At 46.6% G+C, this 24,572-nt stretch overlaps 1 protein-coding gene across 2 annotated transcripts; it reads left to right on the top strand.

Annotated features, from left to right (window-relative positions):
- Positions 1 to 1,595: 1,595 nt before the first annotated feature.
- MAL2 (mal, T cell differentiation protein 2) lies at positions 1,596 to 24,572 on the top strand. 2 transcript variants are annotated; one of them, XR_014790008.1, is made up of 5 exons: positions 1,596 to 1,797; positions 10,711 to 10,881; positions 19,673 to 19,849; positions 21,419 to 23,677; positions 23,802 to 24,572. XR_014790008.1 is itself a non-coding variant. In XM_084848901.1 (4 exons), exons 1-4 carry the CDS (start codon positions 1,660 to 1,662, stop codon positions 21,488 to 21,490), a joined length of 558 nt encoding a protein of 185 aa, XP_084705027.1. In that variant the 5' UTR covers positions 1,596 to 1,659; the 3' UTR covers positions 21,491 to 24,568. The 2 variants fall into 2 exon arrangements, 1 of the variants encoding a protein (XP_084705027.1); XM_084848901.1 differs by having other exon boundaries at positions 21,419 to 24,568.

Raw genomic sequence — 24,572 nt, 5'->3', positions numbered from 1 at the left:
CATACCTCTGGAATTAGTTGCCATCAGGGATCCACCATGCTCCATCACTGCAAGCTTTTAAGAAGGCCTTGAAAACATATTATTTTACTCTGGCCTTCTCCCGACATGATTGCTATTGTCGCTGTTTTACTGCTGGTTTTGCTGTTGTTTTTTATTGCTGTTTTTATTACTGTGTTTACTGTGTTTCTATCACTGTTAATATTGTATCAGTTTTATGTCTTTTATTGCTGTGAGCCATCTTTGGCGGGCTTCTACCCTGAAAGGTGGCCAAAATTAAATATTGCATTTAACAACTTGACTGCGAGCCACAGGCAACCAGAAATTAGGATTGTGCGAACTCACCTGAGTCTGCCCCGTGACCAGCTCGCTGTATCCCTGCCCACTGCTGGACCCGGCTTGTGCTTGGCCACGAGCCGCCTGGTGGTTCGCAGGGGCCCAGCGAGCCCTGTCAATGCTGCTGTTGCGAGCAACTGCGTCCCTGCTTCATGGATGGGCCAGCCCTGGAACTACCACCTCATTCTACTGCATCTGAAATGGAATCATATGGCTGGCTCACACTGACCATGTGGTTTCTGACCAGGGCTTAGCCACAGAATTCCCACCCCCAGTGCCAGGGTTCAGACTCGGGACATGTGAAGTAGTTAAACTCAACAATGCTTCTGAGCATGCACAGACTGCCTTGTCATTCCTGCATATGAGTAGCAACTTGAGGCAGCCTTCCCCAAACACACAGGGGCGGGGGGGGGGGTGTGCAGAGGGCAGACTGGCCAACCCAGAGACCTAAGTTGGATCCACTTCTTAGGACCAAAACGGACATTACTTTAAATCTGTGTCTAGGCACTACCTGGGTGTTGTTGTTTTTAATTAGGTTGCAATCCTATGCACACTTAGACCGAGAAAGAAGTCTTACAACTCTCAGCATTCTCACCTGGGGAATGCTGGGAGTTGTAGGACTTTTTTCTCTGTCTAAGCATGCATAGGATTGTATCCTTACTCTACTGTAGGAGCAGGGCCCCGGATCCGGATCTTAAAAGTCCCCCTACCACATGCTAGGGTCCCAATCCGGAGTGGGTGCCCTGCACCCAGTCAACAGTAAAACTGAAGGTGTAGGGGCAGGGTTGGGGGAGACCTAGCTGTTAAACATAGATTTAAACGAATGTCTGTTTTGGCCCTTAGTGGGTTCTCTGGACAAGGGGTAAAAGCCAATGTAAGTCCTACTTAGAGGAGACCCATTGAAATGAATGGGGCTTCCATTAATCATGACTAACTCAATCCCATTCATTTCAATGGGTCTACTCTAAGTAGGACTAACACGGGATACTACCCAAGGTCTTTTGCGCAGCGCCGAGCGCACCCCTTCTGTCCAGTAACAGAAGCGTCATGAAAGAAGCGAGGGTCCGCGCGGTGCGAAGGCGCAGCAAGGTGGGTGCGAAGGCCGCGCGGGCGGGCGGGCGAGCGAAGAACGGGGGCGGGCGAGCGGCGGGGCGGTGCCCAGCAAGCTACGCGCTCCCTGCCTGCCACCTGCGGCTCTTCGCCTCCCAGTCCCTCCTCCTCCTGCCTGCCTGCCTGCCTGCCTGCCCGCCCTACCTGGCCGCGGCCACGTCAGGGGCTCCTTCTAACTCGGCCGCCACCCCCGCTCGCTCGGATCCCGCAGCCACCATGATCTCTGCCCGAGGCGGGAGCTCCATGCCGCCGCCCCCCAACGCCACCGCCTATTACCCCCCGCCGCGCATCACCCTCCCCTCCGGCGTGGAGATCCTGCGCACTTACTCGGGGGCCTTCATCTGCCTAGAGATAGTAAGTGACGGGGGAGGGGGATGCCGCGCTTGGGGCGCGTTGGGGGGGCGACTGGAGCGAGGGAGCAGCAAGGCGGAGCAAATGTGCAACAAGTGCGCCCCCCCCCGCGTGTCTACTCAGAAGTAAGCCTCCTTGAGTTCAGCGGGGCTTCCTCCCAACTTGGTGCTCTCCAGCTGTTTTGGACTTCCATAAGAAGAGCCCTGCTGGATCAGACCAAGGGTCCATCTAGGCCAGCGTTCTGTTCACAGAGTGGCCAACCAGCTGCCCACGGGAAGCCCACAAGCAGGACATGAGTGCAACAGCACCCTCCCGCCCTTGTTCCCCAGCAACTGGTGTACATGGGCATACTTCAGATCCCATCAGCCTGAGCCAACGTGGCCAATGGTCAGGGATCCTGGGAGTTGTAGTTCAAAACATCTGGAGGGTATCAGATTGTGGTAGGCTGTTGTATAGCATCACGGCTGTAATCTCTTCGCAATCTCTGTAATTTTTTTTTGCGGAAGGACTATCAGATACCTTGTAATTTTAAGAAGAGGGGTTCCTTTTATTTATTTTTCCAGCGTCCATACAAATCTACTGTTCCTGGGGTAGCTGCTTCTTTCTTTCTTCCTCAGCAAAAAATCACTCAATGACATTTCCCTCTCCCCCCCCCCCACACACACCCATCACTGCCACATAATGGAGCCACCTTGTTGCACGTCTGGCCTGTGCCACTGCAGTGGGGAACCTCTTCTGCACCCAGCCTTGAGTTCCCTGAGAGAAGAAAGGCGATATATATATTCCTAACACTGGAGAGAAAGCTGCACCTGTTGGATATCTGCATGTCTCACACTGTTGTTCAGCACAAGAGAAGATGGCCAACTAGTCCATTAGCCCCAACTTAGTCAAATGTTCTTTTCTGTCCCCACACAATCCCTCTTAGCTCCAACTCTTCTAGTTTCCCATTTGAGATGCATACTGTACAGCCTTACTTTGTTTTCCATGCTTACTTGTTGTTGTCGTATTGTGTGTGTGTGTTTTCAAATGATGGTTACATTACCCAAAGGATAGGGCAGTTATAGATTTAGGGCACAATCCTATGCATGTTTAGACAGAAAAAAAAGTCCTACAACTCCCAGCATTTCTCATGCTAGCTGGGGAATGCTGTGAATTGTAGGACTTTTTCCTGTCTAAGCATGCATAGGGTTGCGCCCTTAAATAATACGTTTTGACATCATTACTAGAGTCCCCTCTCTTACCCACTTCTCCCACCAATGCTTGTTTCTCTTCTCAGCCCTGGAAGTCCTACTTTGACCTCTTTCATCCCTAATTAAATGCTTCCTGCGGTTATGTAATCCCGCCCCAATCAATATGAATATACTAAGCTGCCTTATACAAAATCAGTGTTTGTTTATTTAGGGCGCAATCCTATCTAGATAGGCAGCCGCCTCCAAACTTGGAAGTGACCGCCTATCCAAAGCAAGGCAGGAGAAGCACAGGGGGTGGGGGGATCGTTCCTTCCATGCCTCTCCTGCCCTGCTGTTTCTGCTAGACAGCCCATTTCAGCCATCTAGCTGCGAGGGGCAGAGCAGGAGAGGAGGCTGCTGTAGGACACATTGGATGTGACATACAGGCAGATCCGCTCTTCCCGCCCTGGAACGCCCCCAGCCCTGCCCCTTTTCAGCTGCTGTGTGCTCCTCTTGTGAGCACAGAGGATGGGGCTTCTCTGTGCTGCCTGTGAGGCAGCGCAGACGTGGGGGAAGGTCGGTTTTCCGGGAACCGACCTCGGAGCGCAGCCTCCGATATCGGTTCCTGGAAAACAGCATATCCTATGGCCGTCTAGCCACTGTCTAGCGGCCATAGGATTGCTCCCTTATCGAGTTTAAATACCACCCAATCGACAAATTCCCTCGAGGCAGTTTACAATCATAAAAACCCCAAGCAACAATAAAATAACAACCAATACAATAATACAACTAATGAAAATATCAAAACATTTAAGAGCCAATAATAAAGTTAATAATCAGAGCAACAGATTAAAGATTAGATTCCTGCTGGAACAGGAAGGTCTTAGCCTGGTGTCTAAATGTATATGTTGAGGACATGTGCTGGATCACCCTGGGAAGGGCATTTCACAGATGGGGGACGCTACAGAGAAGGCTCTTTTCCTGGTAGCCACCCATCACACCACTGTGGGTAGCACCATCCAGAGAAGAGCCTCCAAGGTTGATCTTAACAGTTGGGCAAGAATATGGGGGAAGGCATTCCTTCGGGTAGTCTGGTCCTAAACCTGTTAGGGCTTTAAAGGGTCCATTTAACCCAGTACTGTCTGTCTGACTGGCGGCAGCTGTTAGGATGGCTGGACGTAAAAGAGGACAGAGCTTCTGCACCTTTAATAGGTGTGTAGAAGAGGAAATTGTACAAGGCGTACCTTGTTATGCAAGCTAGATGTGCTGAGCTCTCCGGCCTTTGCCTATAAGTGCCTAATTTTACTTATCCAGCCCTACACACACTCTCTTCAGCACCTCATCTTCAGCCAGGCCTGTTCAGACACCCCTTCCATTCCAGGTTAAGCCAGCTTTGTTTACAGGCCACACTCAAAATGAGTTTGTGGTGGTGACACACGGTCTTGTGCATGGCTTCTTCCTGAGGGCAGATCACAACCTTGCATGCCCGTGCGCCAAATCTGGCCCTCCTGGGTCCCAGACCAGCCTCCTGGGGTTACCTAGATGGACATGCCCCCTTCTGCTAGCCCCGCCCCCTTTCCCCTAACGACCAATCTCTTGGTGGTTTCTTGGCTTTTCTGCAGATTCGTCCTCATTTCTGAAAGGTAGAAATGCCTCTCCTAAGGTTTAATTACTGGTAGTAATTTAAGGGCTTTAAGCTGCAATATGCTGGTCTTTTTGACCTTACCCCCTTCTGCCTTCGGCCTTACCTGGAATGTGGCCCCGAGAGCTTCTCTGAAATGGAATGACTCTCCTAAAGCAGGTTGAGTGGCAGAGTGGCCATCTTCTTCCCTCTGTAACGGCTGCTGTGTGGCATGCAGAAATCCAAGAGGTGGCATTTTTCCCCAGCAAGTTGATGGTAGGTATTGGAAAATTGTCGCCTGCTGAATTTCTGCCTACTCTGCCATTGTTAAAGCCTTAGGATCCCTGCTAGAAACATTGCTGGCAACATGGCCATTTCTTCTCACCTGTGCAAATGAGTCCCATGCCCATCTCCTTGACCTTTCTCAAACACAGCTATGTTGCTGAAACTTCTGTCCCTATTTTACTCCTACTACTCCCTCCTGTCCCTATTCTTCCCCTGCATTGCCATGCTCCCTCCTAAAATCCATTCTCCCCCATGCTTCAGCAAAGAGAGCTGCAGGATGTTTCCCTCCTCCGTTCCTCGCATCCCTAGCTGCACTAAGGGCAATCACTGGAAAAGCTAACTGAGGGAAGTTGGCCTATTGTCCTGCAGCCCTTGGCAAGCAATCAGTTCATATGTGGGGGTTGGAGTCGATGGTCTTATAGGCCCCTTCCAACCCTGCTATTCTATGATTTCTTTCAAGAGTTGTCTGTCTCTGGCCTGGCAGCCCACTTGGCAAGGAGGGAGGGAGAAAGGGAGTGGCTCTGCCCACTGGTGGTTTAGCCCTACCTATCATTGGCATGTGGCTTCCAAAAGATTACTCCCACAAACACACAGGCAAACTGGTCCTCAACAGAAAAAAGGCTCCCTGCCTCTGATTTACAGAATATAACTATCAGAGTGGATGGTACACTTTGGCTTGCAACAACTTGTATTACTGGCCTGCACAGTAGTCCAGTTAGTCACAGGCTCTTCCTGCTTTTAAAATCTGCCCTTTCATTGCAGGGTGAAATCACCATCATGTCCCATGATTTAAATCAACTTTCCTTTTTTTACCATTCATATATTTGCTGATCAGGTTTGCATACTCATTGGTTGGTATAAAATTTAAAATATACTGGTTTACAACCAAAGAAAGTATTTACGCTACATGGAAGTAATTCATACATTGATCCATGTGGTCATATACCTTTTTACAGTACAAAATAATATCTTAGAGATGGGTGGGGGCAGGCGAGGAAGCAGTTGTGAAATTGAATGACTTTTGTTTGGCTCCTGCTGTACTCAAGCAGGGATACTAAGCAAGACACCTGCTTGAAAACTTAAGCTGCAAAATCCTCTGCCAATTACCTGAGAGTAAGTCCCCATGTATACAGTGGAACTTGGTAAACAGATATCAGATTATGCTGTATGTGCCTAGAATTTTCCAGAATGAACTAGCAGTTAAGAGCAGAATAGTGTTTCCCCCATAAGATCAAAAGTAAACTCCCTTCTTGTTTAGTTAGTAGAATCATAAATATTCAGCAGCTGAGAAGTGAAGGTAGTTCAGGTAGTTTGAGGGCATCTAACATAAGTGTAAGATTCTTTAAAGCAGGGGGGTAGGCAACTTGTGGCCCTCCAGATGTTTTGGCCTACAACTCCCATCAGGCCTAGCCAGCATAGCCAGTGGTGAGGGATGATGGGAATTGTAGGCCAAAACATCTGGAGGGCCACAAGTTGCCCACCCCTGCTTGAAATGGAGTGTTGTGGCTCTCTGCACTGGAACCACCAAAACTAACGATAGGCTCCGAGGCCTGACATTTTCAAAAGGCCAAACAAACGCTGGACAATTTGTATGTCTCCAGTTCAAGTACGGACATGCAGTAAGTCCAGAACATGGCCAGGAGGCACATGCAGCTTTGCTGAAACTAAGGCAGTTTCAGTCCCATCAGTACCTGAATGAGAGTCTTCTTGGTAACCACCTTGAGCTCCCTGGAGGAAAAGTGGCATATAACTGTAATATATTAGGACTGCACTTAATTCTACAAAAAATGTTCGTGATGAAAGGGGGCTTTTAGGGGGCACAACATTCTCACCCAAACTCAAATGTATCTCTTTGGGGCTTCTGTTTGCAGTCACTGTATCCCCCCCTCCCCTTCTCTGCTGTTCCTTCAGCACCATTCTTCTCTCCATCACTGCATAATCCCAACCAATCAGGGATCACATACTGAGTATGATGACATTCCAGCTCTATGTAGCAGTGTCATAACTGAGGGCTAACAAAGCCACATTGCCTTCACTGAGTGGGGAAGCATGTCCCTGTGGCTGAGACAACCAAGCCAATGTTCCCTGGCTTGCTACAGTGATTTCTGTCTCGGCATGACTGGAATGGTTGGTCCTGTTGCCTTGGCAACAGGGACATGTATTTTTACACACAGAGAGACACTGTTGCACCCTATCAGGCCTTCCCTGGAAAAATCACAGAAAAGCTGTGGCATGCAAAACAGTTAGCAAAACTTAGCCATCCCATTTTGGCTTAGCCATGCAAAGCAGGGTTGTTGCTAGGGCTGAGCCCCTGACCCCAAGTCTATTTCCCATAGCTCCAGATCTATTCCTAGAGCCCTAAGTGTCCATTGGTGCCAGTAAAAGGTTTTTTCTCAGATTAATGGCCATGCAGGGGTCAATTTTCAAGGGGGATTGCAGCCGGGGAGGGAAGGGTAAAGCCCCCTCCCCACATGCTGCAATGCTCCCCCCAACCCCCCTGCATAGCAATTATGCTTAGAAAAAAACCTTTCCATTGCTGCTAAGAAGAGGTTTTTCCTAAGCTTAGCTGCCATGCAGAGGGAGGAATTCCAGGGGTATCACCGTTGGGGAGGAAAGGCTTACCCTCCCTTCTCTGTGCGCCTGCCTAAATTCCACATTCACGTGGCAATTAAATTTAGAAAAAAAAATCTTCCATTAATATCAATGGAAAGATTAGCCCCATCCTAAATATTGTATGGGGATGGCAGGGACTGAACCGGAGACCTTCTGCATGCAACGTCTGTGCTCTAATACTGTGCTATCAGACTTCTCTGATTCCATAAAATCTCCTAATTTTCTCCACTTAAAAGATTGTAGTCTTATGCACACATAATCAGGAGAAGTGCCTGCTGAACACAGTGGGATTTATTTTGGGATTTATTTTGGAATATGTGTGCGTAATAGGGCTTCTAAGCGCCCCAAGATGGTTATCTGGCCATAATAAATCTTTAAGGATGCAATCCTATGCATGTTTAAACAGAAAAAAAGCCCTGCAACTCCCAGCATTCCCCAGCCAACATGGCTGTCTGGGAAACACTGGGAATTGTAGGGCTTTTTTCTGTCTAAACATGCATAGGATTGCACCTTAAATCTATTTTCGATGCCAGGACCTGGAAACACGCATCAGCAATGAGAGATTATTTCAGAACAGCCTTCCTCAACCTGGTGCCCTCCAGAGGTGTTTAACTACAACTCCCATAATTCCCAGTCAGCATGGCCAAACCCACACTGCACTCATTGCACCTGATACGTTACCTGCTTCTCCACATCTCCCAGCAATGTATTCTGTGGTAAAAAAAAAAAAAAGCCCTTTAAAAGTGGGCGCTGTTTAGTTTATTTGTTCGTTTGTTTAATTTATAGCCCACCTTTCCACCAAAAATGGTACTCAAAGCAACTAACAATAAAAATCTGTTGTGCAGGAAACTGTAAAAATAAGTGTGTGTGTGTAGGGAGTTTGGGGGGCAAAGATGGAATGGGGGGAAAAAGTATTTTTAAGCAAATGTGCTTGTAGGTCTGCCTCGAAAAGGCAATGATAATTTTGAAGTCATTTCACTTCCATCAAAATGGGTTGTTTTGTCGATTTTTCCCCACGAAATGGTTATATAAATAAGAATCTTCCAGAAACCCAAATATGCTTTATTCAAAAGTAGATGGAGGAGTGGGGGACTTATTCCAGGTGATGTTGGAGTGCAACTTCTGTCATCCCCAGTGATTGGCCAACAACATCTGGAGGACCACAGCTGCCCCACCTCTGGTTTAAAAGATATCCTATGCCATATTTGAAGGGGGGGGTCTGAGATTAACAGTACAATACTATGCATGTTTAATCAGATATACGCCTATTGAGTGCCTAAGTAAACATGCTGAAGGATCTGTGACATTAATCAGCAAAACAAAGATGGAAGTTGGAAAGCCAGTTCACAAAACTATTCCTCCTTAAATTACTGTATCAGCTTCACAAAGTTTTAAATAGGTCACTGTTTCTTGCCAGTTCCAATTTGGTGTCAGATTTTCAGTGAAATCCTGTATTTGTCTCCTCACAAGTCCCATTTGAGTTCTGTGGGGCTTACTCCCAGGTTAACGGGCATAGAATTGCACCCTTAATCTAGAAAGGAAGAGAACTGCACTGAAAGAATTATTTTAGACTCTTGCCAAACCACTTGTTGCATGAAACTGGCAGGTGTATCTAGCAGGCAACCATGTTGGAGGCGGTCATGTGACCTGGCGTGGAATTCATGAGGCACACAGATCAGGTCCCATATTTACCAAGGTGCGTTACTATGTTTTTTGTTTAAACAACTGGACCAGCATGTGCTATGTGTCTGTGTTTTTGGATTACACACCTCCAAAGCAGGAAGAAGGCTTTTATAGAAGCACATACGCTCGCTAAACCTGATGCTAGTTGTTCTGTGACCTCTATCCCAGTGATTACAATAAAAGCACACAATTACAATGGAGGCACCCACCCCAGTGTGGGGCGTGTGCTTCCATGCCCTCCCTCTAATTGGAAGGATTGCCGCCTCTTTTTAGGGCCCCTGCTTCTGTTCCTCTAACATACAGTTTTTGAACCCCTTTTCAGCCTGGGGGCCAAATTCAATTTCAGAGGTGCTCTCAAGGGGGAGGGGGCGCATTCCAGTGGGCTGGACTGAAGGCCAAAGAGGCAGGGCCAAAACAGCAGCATATTTTAGCTTAAAGCCCTTCCTGCCAGTAATTAAACCTTAGGAGAGGCGTTTCAACCTTTTAGAATGGGAGAAAAAACACATAAACACCAGGAAACCATCAAACAGTCAGAGGTAGAGGGAAAGGGGGTGGGGCCAGGGAAAGGGGCCATCTGGGGAAGCCCAGAGGGCCAGATTTGGCCCACAGGTATGAAGTTCACCACTACTGCACCTGAACAGCTGCATAATAGATGGAACGTTGGTGCAATCTTATATATGTCTACTCTGAAGTAAGCCCCATTGAGTTCAGAAGTACCCCCTATTGCATCTAAAATCAGGAGTATAGGATTGCATCTTAAATCACAGGAATCCTTTCTTGGCATGGAGATAACCAATTGAACCAATTACCTAGGGAGGTAGTGGGCTCTCCGACGCTAGAGGCATTCAAGATGAGGCTGGACAGCCATCTGTCAGGGATGCTTTGACTTGGATTCCTGCACTGAGCAGGGGGTTGGACTCGATAGTCTTGTAGGCCCCTTCCAACCCTACTATTCTATGATTCTATGATAAAATGGTGCCAGAAACATATCTGTTTAATTATAGCAGGGCAGACTAAAGGTGCAGGAGAAGGACCAGTAAAAAAATGGCCTCCTTACGTAGTAGGGTTGCCATTTTGTTTTTCCTGGCAAAACTCCTGTCTCTTTAACAGCTGTGTGACAAACCGAAATTGATCAGAGGATTCATTTCCTGGCAAGCTGATAAGGTGATGGGGAAAACTTCCACTACTGAATTCCTTGCAGTCACTCAGCTTTCAAAGGCATCTGCCCCCAAAATGTTGCCCCTCCCCATTACTCCGTATGCTACAGCATAGAATGCGTTGGTCCGATTGTGTCAACAAGTGTGTGCACACAGCAAAGAGTGTGCTACTAAATATGAGATAAGGTCCATTTTGTCGTACATAGAGTGAATGAGAGTAGTTCCCCTTCTTTCAGATGATAACATTCTTATGATAACATTCCTGGTATGAATTTGTGGATTTTTTCACTACAGTTTATACACACACACAATATACATATATATTTATTATTAGCTTTAAAAGTTAAACTTGGTTTGTTTGTTTTCTTTTTGTGTCATTCTTCTACAGCTGCTTGGAGCACTAGTCTGGATTTTAGTAGCTTCCACCAAAATCCCTTTGCCGCTGCTACAAGGCTGGGTCATGTTTGTGTCCGTGACAGCCTGTTTCACCTCTATCTCCTTCCTCTGCGTGTTTCTCTTCAGTTATAGAGAGAGAATTGCCATTGATTGGAACCGTTTGGTAAGCATTTAAAAAGTGATGTGGTAAAAACTGGAAATAAGTAGATGTCAGTTCAATGTCTAAATGCTTCATAACTCTAATCTCATGAGAGCTTTAGGCCCAATCCATACATACGTTCACAGGTCCAGTACACTAAATGCTGAAACAGTGCTTTCTTGTCTATAATAAGCTGAAACATTGGGACTAATGCTATAATTCAGGAAGGCGTTTGGGGTGAGCTAGGGTAATTTTAGAAATGTGATGTTTTTAATGTTGAATTTTATTGTATGAACTGTTTTTATTGTTGTACATCGCCCAGAGTGGCTGGGTGACCAGCCAGATGGGCGACTAATAAATTTAATAGATAAATAATGCAAGGGTGCAGAACATCTGGCTCGCTGGCCAAAACTGTCCCATGGGGCCTGCTTGAGTTCCTCCAGGGGGTGGGGCTTGGCCTACAAGCCCCGCACCCTGGTGGAATTCCCACTGTTATCACTGATCTCTTCCTAACATCCGTTCTTCCTAGCACTGGCCAAGTGGCAACTGGTGGCACGCCCCACCTCCATGGATATCACACATGCTTCACGAAGCCAGGGTCTCAGCTAGCACTGGAAGAAGCAGCCGCTCTTTCCAGCACTGGCCAAAGGGGACAGTGAGAGGTGCACAGAGGAGGCGCCCGACTCAACCACTACTGGGAGAAACCGCTCCTCCCAGCACCAGACAAGTCCCTTCCTCTGTGCTGAGAGAGGCACAGAACTCTGTGCTTCTCTCATCATGGAGAAAGGTACAGTGGGCAGGGGCTTGATTTTAATGGGCGTGGCCAGGCCCATTGATGTTGTCTGGGCCACGAAGGGCATGGTAGGGGGCATTTCAGCCCCCACCCTATTTTTGTGTAATGGATCCTTTTGATTTTGATAACAGATCTCTAACGTCTGTAAAAAGCCATATCTTGAAACCGCTGGTTGCTGCCAAGATTGCTATTGGAAGGCTGAAACTACACCAGCAGTGAAAGAATGGCTGATTGTGGACAATAATAGTCTGGACCATGGGTGGCTAACTGATGACCTACTGCTTAGATTTAGCTGCTGACACAGTTTATGTGATCCCTAGTGATCTGTCCCCCCAAAAGTAAAGACACAGAATATCCCTTCCCCAAAATCATGCATCCAAAACAGAATTGAGGAGAAAAAAATGATATAAACACTATTCATATAATTTCATTTCATGTATTTCATTTCTACACCACCCAGTACCCAAAGCTCTCTGGGCGGCTCACAAAAAAACAGGATCTTTAATTGCAGAATCTAACAGTAATGCATAGCACACAAATAAGACCAATATCTATGAGATAGCTTTGGGTTGAGAGGAGAAATTCGGTTCGATGTGATAGTCTTTAATGATGAAGACGTGAATGTCAAAATGCATTAGGTTTATTTTTTTGTAGGTTTTAGAGAACCAGGCTTCCTAGGATTTTTATTATTTGTGTGTGGTTATATGTTAGTGTTAGATTTTGCAATTAAAGATCCTGTGGGGAGCCTCTAACACACACAGGCCAGATATGGTCTGCAGGGGTTTCCTGTCCAGGGAATTTCCCCTGCCAGCTTCTTCCCCCAGACCAGCTGATGACTGGAGATAAGAGCTTTTCCCTGCAGGGAAAAGGGAGCAGGACCTGGGGAGGAAGCTGCTGAGTCATTAAGTCCTGCTTACTTCTGAGACTTGTCCTGCAGAATCTTGCCCTGCTTACTTGAGAGTAGACATGAGGTTCATGCTTCTTTTTGAGTAGACATGCAGAGGCTTTGAAAGTGCTGCTGAGTGATTCAGTCCTGCTTGCTTCTGAGTAGGCATGCAAAAGCCTTGATCTGCTTACTTCTGAGTAGGCTTTAAATCAGTAATCTTATTTTAGCCACACCCACTCTGCTTTAAGGCACACCCACTTTGCATTTGGCCACACCCACAGAGAGAGAGAGCCCACGCACCTCCCCCCCACAGACCTCTCCCAGATTGGAATTTGGCCCTCAAGTTGAAAAAGGTTCCCCACCCCTGCTGTACTGTTTTTATATCCTTTTTGTCCTCAGTAATCTGACTGATTACTCTGTGGTAGAGCACTGGCTTTGTCTGAAAAACACCCCTAGTTCACTCCATGGGGCCATATGGACCCGTTAAATTATAGAAGTTGCATATCATCTTCTCTAGTTCTATACGTAAATAGGCCGACCTGCCTCCATTTTGAATGTGTAAGGTCATAGAATCATGGAACAGTAGGGTTGGAAGGGGCCTACAAGGCCATTGAGTCCAACCCCCTGCTCAAGGCAGGAACCCAAGTCATAGGTAACCGCTGTTTATTGACCTTTGTTTTAACCCAGATACTGAATGTGTATGGGCTAATACAAGCCCAAACCTGCCTGCTGCATGGCTTTGTGTCTTGTCTTAAGAACAGAAGAGCTGCCTTGATGGACATTGTCAGCATTCTTGGCCCAGCAGGGTCTCTGGCCAGTGCACAAGCAGAGCAGAACGGTGCTGGGCTTCTCCAGGAACTGATATTCCAAAGTCTTCAGCAGGGATTTTGGAGAATGATGCATTCCGGCGGTGACTGGGGCTGAAGGGAAAATGGGGCAGGGCCAAATATACGCAAAATACCAACGTACGTTAGCTTCAAGCTTTTATTGCCAGAAACTAAGCCAAGTTTAGATAAGGCATTCCGACCTTTCAGAAGGAGGGCTGGAATTGCAGAAAAGCAAATGCTCGGCGATCAAGGGAAAGAGGGTGGAGCCAGGGGAAGGGGGCATTTCCATCCAGGGAACTTCGGAGGGCCAGATGTAGTCCCTCGGCTCAGCACACCTGGTCTGCTGCATCAGTTTGTGAAGGTTCCTTTCTAGCTATAGCAGCAGATGCAGGAAGGTTCACCTGGATGGGATGAAGGAAAAGAGGGTTCAGGAGAGTGTGCACAGCTCCAGGCAACCATTGCCAGGTGGGGTGGCAATGTTGGGGGTAAGGAGTTGGGCAGTCAGTCTGTGCAAATGGAGGGCAGAGATGTGAAGCTGATACTGGGAAAGGTACTGGTCCTGCGGATCCTTTGGAGTGGATTTATCAAGGCAGGAGCCAGTCTGGGTGAAGCAGCTGTGGTTTGAAGACTGAAGTTGGCAGCAGAGTTCAGCCTGCAGCAGCTGCCCCAACCTGGTGCCCTCCGGTTGTTTGGGACTTCAGCTCCCATAAGCCCCAGCCAGAAAGTCCAGTGGTCGTGAATGCTGGGAGTTGCAGTCCAAAAGATCTGGAGGGCAACAGACAGGGAAAGGCTGGCAGTGAGCAGTGCAGCCAGTCAGGAGGCAAGGGCAAGCATTTCTTGCTGCCCAAGGTTCCTTGAGTCCAGGGTACATCACTGGGTGGCCTAAAGGAAGTCTGAGCCATGTGGGATAGAACGGCAGTGGAATGCAGTGGAACCAGCAGTCTGCCACCAGAGTTGGTGGAGTGTTCAGGGGGACCTGGGCAAAGTACCCTTGGTGGGCCGTGCCTCAGCAGCAGAGTTTACCTGGCTGCCAATACCAGGGAGTGACCCAGGGCTGGTGAGGGTAGCCTGGCAGCAGTGCTGAAAGGAACACCAGGGCCATGAGTTTGGACTCACTGGGGTGGCTGCAATTTCAGTTTTCCCACAATGCAATGCCCTTTTAGAACGGGGCCACAGCGCTGTGGTAGAGTACATGCGTTGCATGCAGAAAGTCCCAAGTTCAATCCCCAACATCTCCAGGTAGGGATAGAGAGCCTCTGCCAGTCAGTGTGGACAATACTGGGCTAGATGGACCTAGGGTCTGACTCAGGCAGCTTCCTACGGATGGATGGATTCCAGTTTTGACAACTCTGTTCAAACTATTTCCCAGCTTTGCCCATATTTAAATAACAGCAGTAATAATCTGGGAGCTTAGTGTCCTGTCTAAACTTCCTGTGCCCCTCCAGCAAAAATTGCTCTCGTAGCTGCGAAAGTCCTGGCTTTTACTTCGGCTGGTGACAGAGAACTTCATTGTAATTGTTGCCAAGGGGGAGAGGAAGTTCCAGGGCAGGGCAACTGGGTAGAGGAAATGAGATCATCTCCCTCTGAAGTCCTGCACACACTATGCTACTCATAAGGATGTGTCCGCTCCCCTTCTTCTGCTAAGGTGCCAGGAATTTGGGCAAAGGAGTTGTACAGTAGACATCTAACTGCCTCAAACATGAAGGGTGGTCCTTGGTCCAAACTCATTACAATCTGCTTATTATGCTGCATGTTTTATGGCACCTGCCTGTTTTACACCGGGTCCTGGCTTCCCTGTGTAAGCTAGTGGGCAGGAATTGTCTTCTTTTATTGCTTTGCAGCACCTGGTTTGCATCCCTTCATCTGTTTTTATAATATTCTAGCAGAATGCCTTTTCCTGTGGGTGGCGTGGAGGGGAAGCCTGTATATTGCAAGAATCCTGGAGATTGCATTGCATCGCTCTGAGATGTCACACAGAGGCACATTGCATGTATATGCCCCGAATCTGAAGTGGAGGCCTTTGCTCCCCATTGCAACTTTCTCCCCTAAACAAAGTGCTTTGCTTTTTGCCTTCTTAAGAATGAACTGAACCACAGCCATTCTCTCAAATGGGAGAAGTTATAGGGATCAACCTGGGGGTCTATCTAGATGTCGTGGGAATGTTCCCAACTCACATCTGCCCCACACTTATCCCTGGTAATTTTTACTAAAGGGAGCATGGGACATGCCATAATTGTATTTAGCATTTTTCTTCGGCAGCATTTGGTTGCTGCTTGCTGGGGGCAGAGAAGCATTGAGTGTGATGACGTCCATCAGATGTCCCTTTTACTAAAGATAGACATGAGTCGGCAGCAGCCATGTGTCCCCTGTAACACTGAGTTATGCCCTAAGTACACCCCTTTGAGTTTCTCCATATAAGTGAATGGCTGCCATTCACTCCTAATGGTGGGATAGCCCACCACCACCACCACCACCATCATCATTATTATTATTATTATTATTAACATTTCTATACCACCCAATAGCCGAGGCCCTCTGGGCAGTTTACAAAAACATTAAAAATGCAATATACAGAGATTTAAAACAATTTACATTTTAAAAATGAACAGACAATTTTTATTTTTTTATTTTTTTATTAAATTTATTAATCGCCCATCTGGCTGGTCACCCAGCCACTCTGGGCCATGTACCACAAGAACAATTTAAAACAATAAAATACTACATTAAAAACATCACATTTCTAAAAATACCCTAACCCACCCCAATATACACAAAAGAAACATGTATCTAAAACAACTTCAAACAAACAATCTCAAAAGCAAACAACTATAATCATAAGACATTCCAGGACCGATTAAACACTCATCATATGCTGCCGAATGCCTGGGAGAAGAGAAAGGTCTTAACCTGGCACTGAAAAGATAACAATGCTGGCGCCAGGCGGGCCTCATCAGGGACATCGTTCCATAATCTTTGGGGGCTACCACCAAAAAGGCCCTCTCTCTTGTCACCATCTTCCAAGCTTCTCTTGGTGTAGGCAGCCGGAGGAGGGTCTTAGATGTTGAGTGTAGTATACAGGTATGTTCATGTCGGGAGAGGTGCTCCATCAGGTATCTTGGTCACAAGCCATGTAAGACTTTATAGGTTAAAACCAGCACCTTGAATTGGGCTCAGAAACATACAGGCAGCCAGTGCAAGCGGGCCAGAGTCGGTCTTATATGTTCAGACCTTTTGGTCTGTGTTATCAATCTGGCCGCCGCATTTTGCATGAGCTGCAGCTTCTGAACCGTCTTCAAAGGCAGCCCTACGTAGAGTGCATTGCAGTAATCTAACTTGGAGATTACCAGAGCATAGACAACAGTAGCCAGGTTATCCCTGGCCAGATAGGGGCATAGCTAGGCCACCAACCAAAGTTGGTAGAAGGCACTCGGTGCCACTGAGGCCACCTGAGCCTCAAGTGACAAAGATGGCTCCAGGAGAACCCCCAAGCTACAATTAGGTAGCTAACCTAACCCAACTATTCCACTTGAGTTCCTGAAAACCTAAACTTGCATCTTGACTTGGGGGACCTCAGTATCTGGGGGTGCATTTCAGAGCAAGTTTAGCGTGCTTGCAGCCGGGATCCAAATTATACTCAAGTTTATTTTGCCGTGTAGAATCTAATTGAGCTCCACCTCTGGTTCTGTTTCAAGAAACTCTTGATAACACTAGAGTGGGATGGAAAACCAGGAACTGACTTTTATAGGTATCTTTAATGGGCACACGCTCTTACCATTGCCAAATTTATTAGTCAAGAATGACTCAGTATACTCACTAGGAGAATTCAGAGTTAGGAACTTTGCATCCAGGACAATCCAGGAAAAGTTTTAAGGGTGTTTCCAGGTGGAGAGTTCCTACAGCTAGCTATCAAAAGACACTGTGCAGCTATTCTGTCTTTTTTTCAAGGATGTCTCCATAACAATGGAAGGAGAAGGAAGGAATGGCTTACCCGCATTTTTCAAGGAGCCAGTTTTGATCTAGGCAGGGTTCCACAAGCGAGGGCATCGCACCATTCTAAGTCACTTCCCAGAGCATACTTCTGGGGGGGTTGGGGGGTTGGAGTGAACCAGGGGTTGATCAATCAATAAGAGAGGCTTCCTCTCCCCCTCCAGGCTCTCCCGTATTTTCTTCTTCTTCTTAATTGCAAGCCTCGTTGAGCACAATGGGAGTTACTGGTTTGTGCTGGGAAAGACACACAGGGAAAACACAGGAATGGGAAACCAGCCCCTTTCTAACCTGACCATGCCAGGAACAAAGGTGTGAATTAGTTACTTCGGATGTGCGCGTTCAGGGGACAAGTCTCATTGACCAGAAGAGGAGTTACTTCCAAGCAGATGCACTTATGATTGTGCTGGGAAAGGCATGCAGGGGAAAACAGCCCCCTTTCTATCCCAGTGGTGTGCAGGATCACTGTAACAAAGGTGTGAATTAGTTACTTTTGAAGGTAAAAACCAATAAAATAAATGGGGAATTGCAACTTAGTAAAGTGCTTTGCAGCCTTTAGGGAATTTGGGCTTTAAACTGTGCCATTTCAGTTGAGGGGGATCTCTGTAAGTTCTGATGTGGCGTTCAGGGGAGAAGCCTCATTGACCACAGTGGGAGCTACTTCTGAGGACACATTAATTGGTTTGTGTAGGGACAGGAAACACCCCTTGACTGGGGTCATGGTGAAAGGCACACTCCTGGGCAGGGCTAGCATACCTGAGGTAAACGTGGGGGTTGGGGCACACAGGAGCTGGGCAGAACCTGACTTAAGGAAAAGAATCAGACTTTAAGCAGTCTCAGGAAATCTGGTTTTTCCCTGAAAAGCTCCGGGGTGGCTGCTGGATGGCCATGACGTCATATATCCCTAACGACCTCCAAACGCAGCCAGGTCAGAGTAAATTGCTGCTGGAGACACCCTCTTCTTTAACAGATTTTTTTCTGGTAAGAATAAAGGTGGAAGAAGCAGTGAGAAAATATGGGCGGGCTACCAATTGAAGACAATGATGTCTAAACACACACATACACAGGGCCCATAGCCGAGGGGGCCTTCCCCCTTCTTTGCCCCTCCCCAAATTGCTTTACAAACATATAATTTAAAAACATTTCACAATTTTCTCTTTAAAAGGCCTACAAACCAGATGAACTGCCCCACCTACTCCCCTGCCCCAAACTTGTAGGCTGGTTACAAGCCTGACACACACACATGTAAAATTCCATGAATGAGGCAGGGCGATTGCACAATATAAAGCCTTGTCTGGAAGCACCCCAGATCAAAGCATCCTTGGGATGTCACCGTAGACATGAGAAAATGCATTGAGCACATGTAATGTAGTTCAGCCTTCCCCAACCTGACTGGGATCATGGGAGTTTAGCCCCACACATCCAGAGGGTGCCAGGTTGGGGAAAACTGGAATCTTGGAATTGAACCAAGGAGGCCTGGGTTCAAATCCCCGCTCAGCCATGAAGAGCACTGGATGGCCTGGGGTGTGTCACCATCTCTCACCCCAGCCCAACCCTATCTCATGGAGTTATTGTAAGGATAGCAAGGGGAAGGAAGTACTGCTATTAGTGGTAGATTCCAGAATATATAACCAATAAACAAACAGATCTGATACAGCTATTGTTAGTAGCAGCAAAGATCTCCTTAGCAAAAATGTTGAAGGACATGAACATTCCAAAAATTAAGAGTTGTTGATGAAGACATGGAATGTGGTTTTAATGGAGGTAGGAGGAATACTGTTTATACTAAACCTAGGGTTAATGCCAACCTGACTCTGAAATTTCAAAATAAGTGAAAAATAAGTATTTTTGGATCAACTGTTCCAAGTAAATCCATCTTTATGGATTGGACGTCCTTCTTGTGGATGTAAAAGGATATTTTAATATGTTGTAAGATGTCATATAAGTGTATGGTGTTTTTTTAAAAGCATGCCTATTCTTTTATGCCTATTCCCCTTTTCTTCTTTATTATGGATGGATGCAAATAGTAATTGAAGAAGAGGAGAATAAGCTCATGTATGCTACCCTAAGTTCCTTTTTTGAATCCATGTATGTCCGTAGCCATCATAGCAATACTGTCTGTGTGGCAACAAATTCTGCAAGTGAATTCTGTACTTTAGAAGTGAGTTATTCTCTCCCTGCATAGTAGTTTTATTCTTGTCGGTTTGTGTGGGGAGGGGTTTCATGCCAAGTGCTTTGCTGGTTGTTAAAACAAACCATGAAATGGGGCAAACGTACTGTTTCTATTGGCTCAAGCAAACTCTGTGTTTCCCTTTTTCTTTTCAGGATTTTCTTTACCATGCGGCCATCTTCGTCTTTTATTTTGGAACCTTTCTACTGCAAGCAGCCACAACCTCTTTGCATGGCCACCCATTTAAGATCAGCTTAAACCTCCAGTCCAACACTACCTCCCACAAACCGCTTCTAAATGAGCATGAATATAACTTGAGCATAGCAGCTTCAGTAAGTATTCGGTGGCACGTCCTGTCCTTAGCCAGGTTTCCAATAATTCTGGCAGGGACGAGCAAAGAGCCTCTTCTCTTTCCATTTTGTTTCTGGCCTGCCTTCCTGGGCCAGCCTGATCAAGGGAGGGAGCCCACAGGGTACAACAAAGACAGGGGGTGTCTTTGTTGTGTGGGGAGGGGCCATAGCTCAGAGGTAGAGCACATGCTTTTCATCCCCATTCAATCCCCAGCTTCCCCAGGTAAGGCTACAGAAAGACCCAGCCTGAAACCCTGGAAGGGTCAACAACACTGGGCTAGCTGAGCCCAGCGTAAGGTAGCTTCCTAGGTAAGGCTGGGCTGGGCTGGAGTTGCAGGACCTTGGATAGCTACAAGTAGACCACTTGCTCCACAGTCTGGAATTCAACTGAAACCATTCACTTGTTCCCCACCTTTCTGGGTCGGCTGGCACATTTGGAATGTTGAGAGTCATGGGTGCTCTCACAAAATGGCTGCCATGGGCAGTTTGCCCATTTATAAAAATGGCTGTCAGGTTAGGCATAGCTGCTCACAAAACACTCATTTCCCAGAAGGCACATTAGTGAGACTGGACCATCACACATCTCCCCGGGGGAACCACCAGTTGTGATTGCGTGTACCTCGTATTACTTGACAAGTTACCAAGTAACTGGTCCTGCCCCTTTACCTCTTGTGACAGCCCCCTTACCTACTGTTTCCAGGAACATAGAAAGCTGCCTTGTACCATCTAGCCCAGCCTTTCCCAACCTGGTGCCTTCCAGATGTTTGTGACTTCAGTTTCCCATCAGCCTCAGCCAATATGGCCAGTGGTAAGGGTTTATGGGAGTTGTAGTCCAACACATCCAGGTTGGGGAAGACTGATCTAGCCCAACACTGTCAATAGCTACCACTATTTCATCATCATCATCATCTCCCACCCTTCCTCCATGGAGCTCAGGATGGTGTACATGTTTCTCTGCTTTTGTCTTTACAACTACCCTGCAAGGTAGGTTAGGCTAAGAGATGGTGACTGGCCCCAAATTGCTGAGTGAGCTTCAAGGCTGAGCAGGGATTTGAACCTGGGTTGCAGCCCTCCAACCCCTGCATTCCACTGTCTCACCTTGCATATGCAGAGCTCTGTCTAGGGTTCCAGGGGGAGTCTGTTGCCGTACAGCAGTCTCTGCTGCTGTTTGCCTCTACTCAGGAGTGGGCAGCTTGTGGCCCTCCAGGTGTTTTGGCCTATAACTCCCATCAGCCCTAGCCAGCTTAGCCAATGGTGAGGGATCATTGGAGTTGTGGGCCAAAACATCTGGAAGGCCACATGTTACCCATCCCTGCTCTGTTGGCATATATGGAAATAAAGCAGCTATTACAAAGTGTCCAGATCACACACGCATCTTAACAAAACCAGGCCCAGATAGTGCTGCGTGTTTGACATTTTGACTACTTGGAGAAATGGAGAGCATGCAAGACTAGTATACCATGACAATGACAGCATGGGGGCGAGGTGGTGGTGGAATGGGATTAAAAGCTGTCTGGCATGAAACTCATCTTGCCTTTTTCTCCCCTGCAGATTTTTGCCTTTGCAACAACTGTGTGTTACGGGTGCAGCACAACCCTCGCTTTAAGAAGATGGAAACTATAGCACTAGAAGAGACAGACAGTTCCAGAGCATCCCATCGGGATTACGTACCTGTTCCAATGATCAAATGGTGCATGATGTGTCCATCAAAAAAGAATGGCGTTTCAACGGATATTTGGAATACATCTATATTTTTCTAAAATCTTGATGCACACATAAAAAGTCCACGTCATCATTATATGTTTTTCGACTGGGGTTGTTGGGGGGAAATGTGTTTATTTTAAAGCTGTATCAAAAATGCCACCCCACTTTCACACCCCCATTCACAGTCCGCAAAAGTGCAGTAGCATTTTTGGCTAACTTCTTGGGGGCAGGATAAATTGTTAAAATATTTTGACTTTGGAGGGGACCTTGACAAACGGCAACAATGGTGGTGTGGCTTTTGTGTGCGTGTTCTTTAACAAATAGCTGACTGTCATTTGCAGCCGCCATCTCCCCCCCGCAGTGCCTCAGAAATGCTGCTATATCCTGATGTAGCCGCCTTCCGCATGCATTATTGGGGAACGTGGTGGCCCGCTTGCACATCAATTTCCAACACACACAAGCCACTGCCACCGTCTCCACCACTTGTCAAAACTTCTTCCCCCCCCACACACACACACACACTCTCCATTTTTATTTTATTTTTATTCTTTGGGGGTGAAAAAAGCTGTGCTGAAAATTTCAGCCCGGCGTTAGTTTATTTATTTCTTTGGTTTTCAGCTGCTTATGTTGACTGATCTGCTAGGAGCGTTATCCTCTGTTACAGATAGTATTATGAAGTTGAGTGATAAATGGGACTATCAATATCAGACAATTGAATTCTTGGTGCTAAACAATGGCTTGCAGGAGACATAAAACTCTCAGCAGATGCGTTATCCATCTCGCACATATGCAAACACAGGGAGGCAGCTATAAAACGGTAAACTACGCTGCTTCTGGCTGAATGTTAACCGTCTTCACAACCCATCAAGCAAAGCTCCGAAGCAATCTCTTAATTTCAGTGGGGTTTGTATGGGATTAGGGTTTCTGGGGCCCAGGATTTGGCTCCGGCTCTGGTTTGAGGGCCCACTCTCAAGGCCTAAGGGTGGCAAGTTTAAAGGTCAGGGCCATTAGCAAGTCTGAAATTACTACCTTTAGAATCTTAGGAGCACAGGAGGATGCCTTATACTGAGTCAGCCCGTTGGTCTGCTGCGTCAGCAGCAGCTCTTCCAGGGTTTCAGGCAGAATTCTTTCCTAGCTCTACCTGGAGAAACGGGGGATTGAACCTGGGACACTGTGCATGGATGCAAAGCGTGTGCTGTACTGCTGAGCTACAGCTCCTCCCCTCTTGGATCTAGGGGTTTGCAGTAGTATTATTTTTAAACACTAAAAACAATTCACTAATCACAGAGAAAATATTGCATGAGATTTTGTATACCCCAATTCCCAATATTTCCTTTGGAAAATTTGGGGGATATCCCAGCACTCATTAAGTGTTTTTCTTAATTTTTTTCCGTTTCCTTGGCCTTCATGCCTCTGTTTCTACCCTTTTGCCGCTGAACACATCTCTAAGCCCTGCCTTGCTTATCCTATTATTGTCTTTTAAGAATCGGCAGCACAAGAGTCTGAGGCTTTGGGATTCCAGAGACCTGGCAACCGGTGTGAGCTCCCACATGATCCTATTGAAATGACCACAGAGACCATATTAATGGTGGTTGGGGGACTGCTCCTTCTCCTAACACTCTTGAGCTGATGTCTGTGCAGGCAGGGCCACAGGCTTCTATAAGAGAAATCTAAATGTAATCATTTAGGAAGATGGGCTTCCCATTTTTAAGCAGTCATTTATGGAAGGGGGGGAAGCTTTAATATTCATCCAGTACATATACGTATCTAGCTCTGATTACTAAGCTGTGCACTTTTCATCCATATACCTCAAAACACTTTATGGAAGAGTTTATTATTATTGCCCCGAGGGAAAGAGTCAGATAGGAAAAATGCTCGTTAGCATAGAACAGAAGTGTACCTTCCTCACAGATTTTTTTAAAAGCTGGAACTATATCAATTGGTCATGACAGCTAACTAATTCAGGAATCCCATAATTCTCGACATGCAGGTCTTATCAGTCTGACTTTTACTGGAGCAGTACCCTGGGAAAAATTTGTCCAGGGCTGAAAACATGGTTATAAACCAAGGCCAGCAAGGGCTGGTGGCTCTGATGTCAGTGGGGCAGTGAATCTGCTCCAGGTTTCAGTCAGAACTCTAAAGGAGGTCTCCAAGGGGCTGGACCAATTTTGGGGATTGGGTTCAGCAACTTGGATAGCTCCTTTAGAGGGCTGCCTGAAACCCGGAGCAGATTCAACGCCCCACTGACATCGGAGCCACCAACCCCCACTGACCAGGGGTGTCAAGCCTCTTTCAGCCTGAGGGCGGAATTCAGTTTCAAAGAAGCTCTTAGAGGATGCATTCCAGTGGTGGAATGCATCCTTACATAGGAATGTAAGAAGAGCCCTGCTGGATTCTGGTAGAGCATTTAAAGCCCCTTTTGAAATGGTTTGTCTGTGTTTTTTTCAAGAGAAAATCATATATTCAGTAGTATGTTGGTTAGGGCGAGAGCCCATATGATCAGTTCACAAAATGGATGGACTGCCCAGCACAGATTTTACCTCCTACTTCTAGCAGTATGAGTCTTACTGCAACAATCTGGAGTCCCATTCCACATTTTGCAAGCAAGATTTGCATGTGTTTATATACATACATATATACGTAACTTCTACCTGTGCCAATGCCTCTTAATCTAAACTCATATTTTCTAATGTATCTTGTAGATTCCTGCACGTATCAAAGCCAGCTCTAGCTATTGAAAGCCAATAGGTTCTGAGGTTGACAAATTTTGTTTTAACGAACATATTTATATGACAGAACACCTCTAATGCATTTGTGTTTTGAGCGTGAGAATGTCTATTTGTGGTGAACTGTTGTGCTGATTTCTTTCCCTTGAACATAAATGTTTGCACTGTTTTATATCTGAGGGTTCAAGTTCTTAGATCAAGTACTCACAGGTCAGCATTGCATTTGTACTTTCTTCTAATACAAATTCTTGGAATATTGTGTGAGTGGAAAATGA

This window comes from Heloderma suspectum, chromosome 4 (genome assembly GCF_057233095.1).
Source record: "Heloderma suspectum isolate Gila_16-S chromosome 4, 16-S_ref, whole genome shotgun sequence".
Classification (NCBI taxonomy): Eukaryota; Metazoa; Chordata; class Lepidosauria; order Squamata; family Helodermatidae; genus Heloderma; species Heloderma suspectum.
Note: the sequence above shows the minus strand (reverse complement) of the source record. Positions and strands in the feature narration are given on the sequence as shown.

What these genes read in the sequence shown, in the direction of transcription:
- MAL2 (XM_084848901.1), top strand. Translation starts at nt 1,660, where the DNA reads ATGATCTCTGCCCGAGGCGGGAGCTCCATGCCGCCGCCCCCCAACGCC. An exon ending in CCTTCATCTGCCTAGAGATA is followed by an intron (nt 1,798 to 10,710) that starts GTAAGTGACGGG and finishes ATTCTTCTACAG; the next exon opens with CTGCTTGGAGCACTAGTCTG. An exon ending in ACTTGAGCATAGCAGCTTCA is followed by an intron (nt 19,850 to 21,418) that starts GTAAGTATTCGG and finishes TCTCCCCTGCAG; the next exon opens with ATTTTTGCCTTTGCAACAAC.